Source organism: Strix aluco, chromosome 4, assembly GCF_031877795.1.
Source record: "Strix aluco isolate bStrAlu1 chromosome 4, bStrAlu1.hap1, whole genome shotgun sequence".
NCBI classification, from domain to species: Eukaryota; Metazoa; Chordata; class Aves; order Strigiformes; family Strigidae; genus Strix; species Strix aluco.
Window position 1 is genome coordinate 77,576,504 of NC_133934.1, and position 13,527 is coordinate 77,590,030.

Below are 13,527 nucleotides of genomic sequence, written 5' to 3' on the forward strand. Positions count from 1 at the left end.
TAGTTTCAGAAATGAATTGTCAGTCATTTATAAAAAACTATAATGAATGAGTTGACAATGTGATGCATGTGCAAAGTAAGTAGTTAGCAAGGTTAGTGAGAGAAAAAGTAAAATTCATTTTATCAAGAACAGTTTCATGCTGGTGAGCCAGCTCCCCAATGAGCTAGTAATTGTCTATTTCTCCCTCTCCGACACACACAAATACTACAGTATCACATTCTTAATTAAATGCTTTTTCATAGAATTTACAAAGAGCAAAATCCATGCTCAGATTTGTTTAAGTATATTTGATCTAGTAAATTAATTTGTTTTCTTTATTTGGCAGATTCAGCTCCCCTTTAATGGATTTTATAGTTCCGAAGACATGATTGTGAATCTATCATTTTATCCCTCATACAGAGTGCAATTAAACTGTGGAAGGTGGTGTTGGATTCACCAGTGTTTGGACACCTCATCTTCAGAGTTGCTTAGCAGATAACTGAGGGAATTTAGGTAGCCTATTATGCTGTTATATACAGTAAAATTTAGAAAGAATAAGATTTCTATTGAAGTGACACAAAGATAGCTGAGGGGAGAGTAATTAGAACATCCTCATTCTATGATGGAAAATAAGTATTCAAATGAAAAATAACCCAAGACACAAATAATATATCAAACAAAAAATGCAAATGCTCACATACAGACCTGGCTTTCCCTTTAAGGTAATCATGAATTCACATGAGAAAATGGGCTTTGCAAAATATTTGAAAGATTAGCATTTGTCTCTTGATTATCTTCAGACAAAATACCACAATGTATTCCTATAACTTCTGCACTGAATATTTGGCACTGTAGCCTGATGTGATAAAAATGAATTGAAGTCAAATGTATCTTTTATGGATAAGTGGATAAGAAAGATTTCAAACTCCAGGTATCAAAGCTATTCTGCTTATATCTAGGCAGGATACCTGCATCCAGTGCCAGACTTAAACCTATTGAACTATGAACTACATATTGAACTATGTTTATAACCAGATACTTTGCAAGAAAGGCTTGTCCAAAGTTTATCTAGCAATAAGACTGCATCCCTATGGGGAACACTCCCGGGTGCTAGTTACTCATGTAGGGACCTACACACACTTTCTTGTTCCACTGATGCCATATGAGACTTTACAGGACCAGGGCCTACAGAAGCCACACCCAGGGCTTAATAAATCTGCTAGAGCCTTCAGTTCAAGGAGTAGCAGTGTAGATACTTAAATCCACATAAACTTCTTTTGGTTCCCCATAGCCCATGGTTTACCCCCGACCTTGAAAGGACGTAAATACTCCAAAAATGAAGCCAGGAGGTGATACCTCCCGTTCCATGAAGTGGATAGACAAAAGGTGGGGAGAAGAGAAAAGGAGGGAAACAGAAGAAGAAAAGATGAAGTAACCCACCCTCCATTTTCACAGCAAGTTTGTGCCTGAGTCAGTTCTCTTGAGTCTCAGTTCAGTGCTTCAACTACATCATCTGTCCTTCCTGAATAAAGAGCAGTGATGAGGTGTGTTTGAAATTCTAGACAGCATAGCTGCAGGGAGATAAACTTCTGACTTTATTCCTTTTCTGGTGCCTAAGATAATCAATATTAATATTAATATTCCTCTTCAGAGTAGAGCTTGACATTAAATTATAAAATAAAATTGCACAAAGAAACAGAGGCAGAAATGGCACAGGCTTGCATGCTCTCAATTAACATTAAAAATATTTTTCCTTCTTATGATTACTAGGAATAAGTAGTCAGGATCTAGATTGGTAGTGAGTAACAGAGCAATTCAAGATTCTGACTGATTTTGGAAGGGCAGTACACATCCTAATGTGAAGTACCAAAAATCAGATGGCTACAAACAGCTAGGGAGCTGGAAGAGTTTTAGTGTCTTACCACCATTCCCCTTCCATCCATCTGCATCTCTATAATGCTTAGACACCCTGAAAAAACCTCTGATACCACATCTCGCTCACTCAGTCCTCACAGATGCAAAGTATGACTTTAAACTTTAATTAATACGAATGGGTGGTACACATTAGATTAATTAGACATGACACTCACATTATTTAAACCCAATATAAAACCCGATTATATCAAACATTTTGATATCCTGGTTTTACAAAATGTCTGATGCCATCAAGCCTTGGTGACTTGCTATACATCTATTGCTTCTTGGTTTCTTAGAAAAGAAGGAATAAATGAAGTGAGAAGAGCACTGGAAAAATCTAATAGACAAACTGACTAATCTCAGACCCCAAGGTCATAGCAAAGCAATTCATTTCTTGGCTTTTCAACAGCACAAGACATGATTTATCAATCTGAGACCAGGCTTATAAACACTATACATCTCAATAATATGTTCTTTGCACTGTGTAACTTTTTAAACAATGATAGATTGCCTGGGCTGGATCAAAGTTATTTTACAAACAGAAACAGAATATTTGCAAATGAAATGGCCAAATGGGGGTGGGGGGGGGGTGGGGGGGGGGGTAAGAAACAAGGGTTATGTCAAATAGCAGCAATACTTAACTGCAACTGCAAAGGAATCTAACTTTTGCTGTAAAATATTTTCAGAATTCACATCCTTTAAAAATCTCCTATTTATCATTTTATACAACTGAAATTGAAGACCTCTAAAGGAAAAATATTTTTTAAATTCAACAACACTAACAAAAATTTACACTGCCAAATAAATAATATGATTTTGAATTAAAGGAGGACTGTGAATCAATGCCTCTAGTTGCTCACTTGATCACAGACTTCCTCGAAGTCATTAAGGAATTCAAGTCTTAGCTTCCCTTCCCTTAAAATGAAATAATAATTTCTTTCTCTTCCAACAAGAGCCTAATCTTTATAACCTGCAGCCTTTGGGTTCATCATCTGCTCATACTGAACATGCAGAACATAATTTTTAAAAGCAGGATTCTTTTTGGCCAGCATCTGACACTATCTGGCCTGACTTTGACGAGGCTCTGAAGACATTACTGCAATGTAAAAACACTCCTATGTTACTTTCTCATCTGGAGTCCGTCAAAATTCCTGACAAACTAGAGTGCTGATCTTGGACTCTGCTCTGCCTGGGAAGGGAGGAGGGAAGCACTGTTTGGGCATGAGTTGCTTTTAGGGTCTTGATTCAAAAAACTTGGTCTGTTTCTTGAGAGTACAGAGTGGATGTTCAAGAATACAGATGAGCTCAAAGACTATGTATAAGAAATGAGTTTGAAAGTTCAACATGCTTGATTTCCAGTCCTCTAAATTTACTGCTCCAGGCAACACGACTCCTGTCAATTTTCAGGTGACATATTCTCTCTCAGAGACCCGGCTGTTCCTCCATTCACTTATTATTTAGACAATACAATACGACCTCAGTTTGAGTAGGGCTGATCCTTATAATGTAAGAAAATAAAAAAGATCAAAGCTGCATGTGACGTGGCCGCATGAGGTTATTTTGGTGAAGCTCTGCTTCAAGGATTATTCAGATATTTCATTTCAAAGAGCAATCACTATTGACGCAGCACACACATGCAAAGCATAATTTTCAAAAGTAAAAGAAATTTGTTATTACACTTCAATGTTGTTCCACATATTCTCGATAATAAAACTATTTCAGGCTCTTTAAAAAAAATTGTACATTAAAGCAACTGAACACTGCAACTAGAGCTTCTTGTAAAACAAACATCAACTTCATGTTGCTTCAGGTCCTACTAATGCTGCATGAGGGAAACACTTCAACAAAGAGGAATAAAGAAATGAGTCCAGGCTTACAAATGAGACATCAAAAGGGGGTTTAGCAGGAGACAGAAACAGCTACTTTTACATCTTATGGTAATTGGGGTTATAATAATGCCCTTTTTCTTATACAAAAGAAGAGACTGGAACATTTCCAAAGTAAGAATTCAGCACTACTTCCAAAAATCTGTTCAAAAAGTAATGGCATTCACTTTCAGATTTTTTTTTCCTTTCCCTTCTATAATTTAAAGGGTGCTTCCCTCTCCACTTGGCTCATTTCCACTGCCTCTGTGTCAGCTCTCTCTATCTAGTATTTCAATATCACCTAGGTATCTCAGTGCCTCAGGCCCATAGTATTTATCCTATTTATAGACCTAAATCTGCAATTTATTGTGCCTGAGCAGACTGCTGCACCTACACAGACTCCCACAGCCTTCAGGAGCCCTTTCTGCTGGTACAAACAGCCACTCCACTGGAGCACAAAGGCAGCTTTCAGCTGGGCAAGGTCACGAGCATCCCCCCTTCCCCTGCCTCTCCTACATTTCCCATGGCACTTGCTGTACTCCGGCAAGGTTTCCTGGTGCCGCACACACCACAGCAAACAAAGCAATCCCTATCTGGAAAACTTTAATGTCTAAAAATAGATGTTTCCAGCTTCCTGTGCATTTCAGGATATATTCTAGGGCCCTGACCCATCTGTCTCTCTCACCCTCCACAATACCACAAGAGGAGAGAGGAAGTCAGGACTCACCACATAAAAAGGGGCTTAAAGGCAGGTCTCCACAAACTTGGGCCCTTGGCAGCTCCACTGCACCTCCTCTCTCTGCTAGAGCATTTCTGCATTCCCTTTGCTGTAACTGTCCTGTGCTCCCCACAAGTCTTTTGGCACACTTCACTGCGGGCTTGAGGCAGGCTGGTTAATGTGGGGACGGTGCTGATCATTCATCTCAGCACCAGCTGTCAGTTACTTCAAAAACTGCTGCACACCTGGAAATACGCAACTGTGACGGCTTCTCAGGCAAACATTTACCTTGGCACACACAGTGCAGAAGGCATCACTGTGATCACCTCTGTCACTGTAAGTAATTTGCATCCCTAACCATTGACAAACATTACAAATTGCACACCCGGAGCTCTTACAGACTCTAGGTGGTTCAAGCCTATACTTCCCTCTTCCCCTTTAAAAACAGCTACAGAATACCTCCACGCCTTTAACATAAGGCATACAACAAGAATGAAAGACAACATTTTAGTTAAAAATAAAAAAGCAGTTGAGTTCTAATGAATGCCTACAACAGCAACACGATTAGTAGCTCACCTAATGCCTGCACTGAGTTTGGTGGGAGCCGAGACAGTTGCCCCTGGGATTAGTCCACACTATTCCCTTGCCCTGTATCTTTGGGAACGGTGGCGGAGCAGGCCCCTGTTCAGCAGGACATCTTTCCAACAGAGCCATTCACAGGTGGCAACTGGATAAAAATAATATATTCCAACTGTTTCGTTTATTTGCTTGTTTCAGGTTAACAGAGTCCAGAATCCCCGTTTTACAGTTGGTACAGAGGTCTCCATCAGCACAGCCAGTAACAATCCACTTGCCCTGCCATCACCTGCCACTTATTTAGCAATGTTTAAAATCCCAGTGTCTTCTACTGTATATTTGTACCTTTGCATGGAGATTGATCCCAGGCACCCTGCTGTAAACACTGGGGATCTTCCCTTCTTGTCCTCTCAAAGCGCAACCCCAAGAAGAGTGATGAAGAAAAGCTTTAACAGCTTTGTGACAACATTGTACATGTAACTTTGAGCTGCTTTTTCCAGAGCCTTCCTGGAAAACACCGAACCAGCCAGACTATGTAGCTTGTCCCCTGGTCCTGCATCCCCACTAGCAGCACAATTAACTTCAGCAGCTCTTCAAGGGTAACCTGGAGACCAAAGAAGCTCTCCCAAGATTGGGGCAGAAAAGATAATGTCTCCCTCCCTCACATCACAGCTGCAATAAAGGAAATCCCAAAATCTAACCCACAGCACTTTTCTTAGTTGTGATACAACATGCTTCAATGGGTGCTTAGTTAAAAAAAGAAAAATAAAAAAGGAACTATGCCTTTCTGTCCCACGCAGCAGAGGGCAACATGTTTAAAAATATATGCTCATCTGACTCAAACCACAAGGAAAAAAAGTCAACATAAATCAAAAAAGCTGTAACGAAAATTATCAATAATTCCAGTTAATCACCATACAGTTAAGAGGACTGCAGAGACAGATAAGGATATGGAAAGTCTCAAAGGGTATTAGCCATGTCCATGTTTAAAAACATCACACAGTATTGATGGTAACCACAAGATAATTTACAAATTGTACTGCTTCTAGCAAATGCTTTTGATCACATCACCAAGACTCCAGCTCCTAACCCGTCTCCTCAGAATTTCCTGAAACAGTAGAAGTCTTGAAGCAAAATAACTTCACTCCTTTATTTAGTTTCACATTTCTTTTCAAGTCAGTCTGCCATACAACGATTTTTCAAAAGTAAAAAAAAAAAGTAGGTTTTTTTTTAAAATGTCTACCTCCCCTGACTTTATAAAGCACACAGATCCTTGGTAGTTAAACCCAGATTTTCTACTAGATCATCTAGTCTGAGTTCCTGTGTGTCTGTCCCAGGCCTGGGAAGCATTAGCCAGCTGCTCTCCACTGAGCCAAAAGACTTGTATTTTACTAAAGAACAGCTTCTAAAAAGGTGTTCTGTCTGAACTTAAGGCTACCAGTGAAAAACCTGATTGTACACAGATATCTGTGCTAATGATTAGTCAACCACCTTGCTAAATGTCAATGCTGTATTTTCTACTTGCATTTGTCTGGTTTCATCTTGCAGTCTTACATTCCTTGGTATACATATCCTGATCACATTAAAGAGCCCATTAACACCCAAGATCTCTCAAAGACACTGAAACAATGGAAATCTGCCAGTCTTTCTGCCATCCTTATATTTCATCATCAATTTCTTTATAATCATTTTCAGGTCTCTGGAAAAAATACTGAACAGCACCAGACTTGGTCCAGACTTTGAAGAAACCAAATAAAAACCTTCTGTATGCTCTCCATTGATGGCTGTTTGGGGTATTTTTGTTTCTTGACGTGTCTCAGATATGTAGCTTCATAATCTCTGAGTGTACAGTGTTGGGAGTCTTTTCAAACAGTAAGTTATTTAGTACCCATCCAGGTATGATATTTTAAAAACCTTAGGAAATTATATCTATCCATTAATTTTTAGTCAACTAAATTGCTAATTTCCTCAAAGAACACAATTTGACTTGACAAGGCATATTTTCTTTAATTTTTAGAAAAGGTTAATATTATTACTAGCCACATATACCAAAACATATCTACCAAAATAGACCTGCCAAATCAAACTCTCCCTAACGGCCATCTTTTCTTTCCATATTTTACAGACAGGCACTGCGAGAATTATTCATCTCTAGTTTGAAACAGACTCCCACCAATATCCTCTGTTCGGCTTAATTGGATCGGATGCTGTGCTATGTGTATTCAAGATCCTGCAACTCTGAGACACCTAAAACAAGTAGAACTAAGTATTTGATTAATATTTAAACATAGCAAAACTGCCAAATATTGCAGCAGATAAGTTTCTTGGGCAAGATTTCCCTGACAGGATACCAGTAACTTCCACTAAAAGAAGCCACTGGTAGTTACTTGTATCCTGAGGGGGAGAATCAGAGCCCTGGAGATCTACTTAGTTTTCTGCTTTCTGTGCACATAAAAGCAGAATACATAACAAGGTCACGACAGGCCAAAAATACCAAATCTTCAAGCAGTTGCAATTCAAATTGATACCAGATCTGCTGGAAAGCAAGAAACTTGACCAGCATGCAGAATTTCTGAAGATCACTACTTTTATAGCATTTTAAATTTTGCAACCATTTTTCAAAAGTCAAGAAAAACATTGGGTACGTACTTTTCAGGGTTTTCCACTTCTTCAGTAACAAAATTGAGGTAAAACCTAGAAAGAGTTATAAAAATGTATTATAAGGCCTTGCTAGATTTTGATTCTGTATTTCTTTCCCAAAGAATCAAGAACATGCTTTTAGTTAAGCTCTGCTGTTAATTATAGTAGACTTTGCACACTGATGTTTGGATTAAGGAGAGTGTGAGATTTAACCTTCCCTCATCTCCACACTCAGGAAGGGAACTCTCAAGAAAAGACAGCAAAGCAGAGAAAAGACAAAAACTATGTGATGTCGGTGTGGAATTAAATTAAATCTTTTTCCCCAGCATGCCAGGCAAATTATGGTTTACCCTAATCCTATACACAAATGCACAAACACACTCAAGTTCCATATTCCATTTGTGGCTGTAGCCTTTTAAAATTTCAGGTTATATTGGCAAAAATTCTCATCAGGGTACTCGGCAAGGACTTCTTAACAATAAAAATAAATGAAGCCTCAGAAAACCCTCCTAAACCCAGGACTTTGACACTAGTGTGTCATATAGAATCACAAACCCAGAGTGCTTATCCTGTGTGCTCTTACACAACCTCCAGCACAGGTTACACTCTGGTTGTATTCCAGCGGCGTGCAAGAGACAGCTACATGTGGGAATTCATAGGAACTACTCACCAGGCACAGCACTGCATACAAAGCAACTGTAAGCCTCAAGGTCATTGAACCCTCTGTTCTGCATTTATTAGCATTAGGTCTGTGCATTGCTGCATCGCACAGATGCGCCTGGCTCAGACATGGGCACAAAGTCACATCCTGGTTAATTAAACAGCAGTCAATACAGTGCTTATGCTGACTTTCTACTTTTATACAGGAAAACAAATTATATCTGACCCAACAGTGCTACAGTGAATAAAAAACTGGTACCTGATCTGGCAGAAAGTCTGGGAACTTTTCTCCATCACAAGGCTTGGACCAAATCTGGGTTAGCAGAACAAGCTAGCGCTGGCTCACGGTTTTAAAAAATGTGATTTTGTGACTGAGCATGAAATTATGTAAAAATAGATTTGCCAATTTGTCATCTTATACAACAACCTCAGTACTTGTTTCTAAACTTGGTAGTGCACAGAGCACAACAGAAGAGGTTGGGAGAGTTCAAAGGAGAGATGGCTTCTGACAAGATGTTCAGCTACCTCTTTCTGGTCTTAGTCCTGCTTCTAGACAAAAATAATTTGACAACCTTGCATCAGTCCTTTTACTGCTTCCTTGCATTCCTTTCTCTACTTGTCCCTTTTCACCCAGTTTGTTATATACCAAATAGTCTACATGTGCTCTTTGCAGGATGAACCCACACATATAAGAGATACTACTTTTGTTTTGTTCTTTAAAGCTGTGTTGTTAAAACTTAATAGTCTCATAGGCTATGCATAAAATTCTGCCTGCATCCTGGGACACAACACCAACACTTCCAACACTCCTTCACATTCAGCTTATTGGGTTGATTTAGCCCCATGAAACTGATAGTGCGAGGGTATTGACACTCCACTTAATGGTCAGCTCTTCTGTGCTCTAAGGCAATCAATGTGAGCTGGTGACAAAGACAAATAGGCAGCTGGGAAGAACCACTAGCCAAATTAGGTCTTTTCCTACTAATTTCTTTTATCAGTGCCAAATAAGGACCTTGGAATAAAAGTCAGAAGGTGTAAAGGAAAAAACAGAGAAGATTGTTATTGTAGGGGTTTGGAATGTTAGGTGGAAAATGGAGAGAAATGGCAAAGAAGCAACAAAAAACCCGTATTTTTGATGTAGAATTCTACAAGCTCTGCCTCAGTGATGAATAATATTAAAAGAGCTTTTAAAATTGCCTTTATACAAAAACATACAGTTAGGTTAATACTTTAAAAGGGAGAAACCATCACATGTATGGATATGAGAGACAGAGGTGGTTATATGAGAGGGAGAGGGAAGAAGGTAGAGACTATCCACATAATGAGTTCAATTTCTTTGAGGCTTCAGAATGCCAGGCTCTTTTCTTATATATCTATCACAGATAAAGGCTTTGGACTCTCTTGGGTTTCCCCCCCCACCATTTAATATAAAAGTTCTTCAGTACTTCAGTGTGCATGTTTATAATGCTTCTGCAGCTGGGGAGTTACAGACAGGCAGAGAACTCAAATGCTCTGCCCATTGTCCCTCCGAATTAAATAAATAAAGCCCTTATCTCTCAGCCCTTGCCTTTTGTGTGAGGCAAAGAACTTGGCTGCCTATGAGGCTATGGAAAGGAAAGACCTGCAGACAAAGTTATCTTAAAATAAGCCCACTCTGTGCACTGTAGTCTTTTTTTTTTTCCCACCCGCACTGCTGCTGCAAAAGCACATTGGCACGGTGCGATGTGAAGCCCTCACTAAGCATGAATAAATTGTAAGGCAGATTCGAAGACTGGCGGTACCTTTCAAACTGGCTGCTGCATACTTTGGTGGGGGAGAGGAGAAGAACTTGAAAGAAAGTTCTGAGCAGGATACTTGAAGGCAGATTCTCATACCTTTGCTCCCAGTCAATAGCACTTGACTTCTATGGAAGCCAGTTGCACTTCTTGTTAAGTGAGGTCAGTCCTCCCAGAGCAAGAGGCATAAGAATCTAGGTTTTTACCTAGTTTTGCCATCTATACTCGTATTATCATGGTTCACTTCTCATTCTTCAAATACTGCTTTTACAAAGCAAAGGCGGAGGTCCACACAACTTTGTAATAGTTCATAGATTTGTTTTCCATGTAATTACTGACTCGTTCAACAAAAATTAAAAGTTTCGTTATGACTTTAATTCTTTTATCAAAATCCCTGATGAAAATTTAAGAACATTCCATTCTTTTGCCTTTATTTCTAGTCTTAAGAACAGAAATAAGAGTCTGATTCTTGAGTGTTCAATGCATGATTACCTATTGTACACTGGAGAAGAAAAATCTTTCCTTTGTAGAGCTGCTTGCAGAATACTGAGCATACTGAACAGTGGTGAGATCTACTCTTACTACATGATGTAGTTTGGCAAAAGATGTAGAACATGCTACTCATTTCTTCATATAAATAAAGGTCTTTGTTAGAGCATATTACTGTTTGGTTGTAGAACAAATACTTACAGGTTTCAACAACTTACCAGCCTGAATAGGCATACATTCCTGAATAGAAAGCAAGTGGTAATCCCATAACACTGGCATCATTCCCCGCAAAGGCATTTTTAAAGTGCTGTGTTTCTCCTGCAACATCAACAAAAACAATATTGAAAAATATGCTCTTTGGTCACCTACTACTTTAAAACAAATAAATATATCACACCATGGAACATTTAATCACCCAACAGTTCACTGACCTCAAGTTCTGCCCTTGACCTTAATTTCTGACCCCACCCTTGCAGCTGTAATCTGCCAGCAACTGTAAAAGGTTTTGTGGTGTCCCTAGTCATGCAATAGCAGAAGTTGACCTATTCGTTTTTTTCAAAGCATTCTGAGCTTGATGACACTCACTGCACTGTCATCTCCAGCAGTGATTTACATCAGTATGAAAGAGCAGAATGAGCTCCATATTTTTTGCTGTGGAAAATTTCACTTGTTTAACATTTTAATCAGAAGGAACATTACTAGCATTTCACTCACAAGCAACAATTTTAAGGTAAACAAACCCAATGTTTTAAACATTTCTACCACGGAAAAAATTAGTAACTCCCTACCACGTTAGGGAACTACATACTTATAAGTTATCTAAGTAAGAATTACATATCTATAAATGTAAACATGTAAGAGTTGTATTACACTCTTATCCATTTACAAGGTTTTCTATGTTTTGCAAGACGTCCCTACAATATCTCAGATTTCCCAAGAAGCAACAATCCCTCCACAGAAAAGGAGCAGGAAGAAGGAGAATTCATTCAGACTTAGAATTAGCAATGAGTCAAATCCTCTACCATTTACTCGGTTTTTACTGAGCCCTCAAACAATATTCCCACTGAAGTAGAGGTTTTTTGGGTAAGAGTAGAGCTGTGGCTAAAGGAAGGTCCCAGTGGGGCATCAGGGACACTATCTAAGCTACTTAGGGGCACCAAACCCCACCAAAACCTGGGTCTGATCTGCTCCAAAGGGCTAAGAAAAATGGGGCAGATGGGAACAGAGAGAAATTTTGCACAGGAAAGGAGGTGAGGGAAGAGGCATTACAACTTCCAGAAAGGAAGTGAAAAACATGAAAACAGAAAGAGTGAATCAGCAGAGCACTACACAGGAAAACTTTTATTTCAGAGTTTATTGCTAACCACAGAGAGCTGCCTGTCGCTGAGAAATTGAGCTCACTGCAGAGCCTAGCTGTGCTGTTGACTCAGATGGGAGGCTTTGTGAAACATCATAAAAGAGCATCCCCAGGGACAGAACCAACAACTGTGATAATTTTTGTTAGATAAAAATCTGCCACTGATTCATTAAAACGTGCTCCCCATTCTGACCCTCTGTGCTGAATGGCTCCTTGTGCTTTGCGTAGTTATTGTCTAGCGTTATTGTAACGAGAGTGAGCTGGGGCTTGTCACCATCTAATACCCGCTGCTGATAGGGTTGTAATGGAAAAGCCTCCTCAGGTAGCTGAGCATATGTCAGTGAAAAGAGCTTCTCTGCCAGCATGGCTTTACCCAAACGACTTCCAGAGAGCCAAGGAAAGGCCTGATCAGTTGTGTCCATGCTGGGTGCTGCCGAGGGGAGCAAAGGTGTGTTTTCACACTCCTTGCTTATGCAGCAACATTGATAGAGTCTGTAGAGTAATTCTGGCCCTTCAAACACTTCTGCTTTCCTTTCCTATGCTTGGGTTAGCCCCAGACTATTACCTTTAGCTGTATGCTTTAGTTTTTCACTTGGAAGAAGTAAAGCATGCATGCAGCATGAGCATCCAGTACTTGCAGGCAGGAAGCACATGAAAGCTACAGTTTCTCTTGCCAGTACAGCACCTTTAACTTCACAATTCACATCATCAAAGTGGTAGAACAGCATCCATGATACTGTTTCTTTCATATATTCTCCAATTCTGAGCCCCCTCCACCGCCACATACCCAGCACTGAGCAGGCCTAGGCACTAGCCCAGTTAAAGGGGACATATTCTGCTCAGACTAGGCACATGCTTTCGGTGGGGGGGTATTCCCATCTGTCATTAAAACCCATCCTTCCCCTTTCACAAAGTTCATGCCAAAGGCAAATTACAGAGAAGAGCAATCCTGTCGCTCATTTGAAAAAAGGAGTCTGATACGAATAGACTCATTGACATGCTGAAGAAAATACCAGTTCATCCCAGTGTAGTTCCACTTCTAATCAATTACATGACAGTACAGAGGTTCAGTTAAACAAGCACAGACTAATTAAGAGATTTTGCTGCTATAAGCATTATTTGGTGGAGGCAGGTGGGGAAAGACTGGGGAGGGTAAAGATAAAAGCACTTTAAAAGCATTTACTTTTCATTTCATACCTTTAATTAGCTGGATAACTCCAGGGACTATAATTATCAGAATTGCTACAAGCTTGCAAAAGGTAAGGAAAATCTGAATGCGGGCACTCCAGCTGACACTTGTGCTATTCAGGACCATCACTAGCGCTGCAAGGAGAAAAAGAGAAGTCAGAAAGAAACACTCGTGCCACTGAACTCGCCACAAACACAATAGATCCTGACGCATTAAAGGAAATACACCCCAATAACCTTCTCCATCTGCTGCCCTCCCACATCTCGCACTCCCCTTCCAGACGCTGCACGAAACGCTTGAGCTGAGCCCCTCTATCTGACCCACTGCGTGGCCCATCCATCTCTCCGTTCTCTGCCTGGCTC

General features: G+C 39.9%; 1 protein-coding gene across 1 annotated transcript in view; it reads right to left on the bottom strand.

Moving 5' to 3' along the window:
• The window catches only part of SLC7A11 (solute carrier family 7 member 11), a 60,504-nt gene that overhangs the window by 32,014 nt on the left and 14,963 nt on the right, over positions 1–13,527 (bottom strand). Inside the window, exons 4-6 of the mRNA XM_074821501.1 lie at positions 13,174–13,299; positions 10,838–10,937; positions 7,705–7,749 (exon numbers count right to left, since the gene is read on the bottom strand). Of these exons, the coding sequence (XP_074677602.1) occupies positions 7,705–7,749; positions 10,838–10,937; positions 13,174–13,299 (271 nt within the window). The remainder of the gene's footprint in view (positions 1–7,704; positions 7,750–10,837; positions 10,938–13,173; positions 13,300–13,527) is intronic.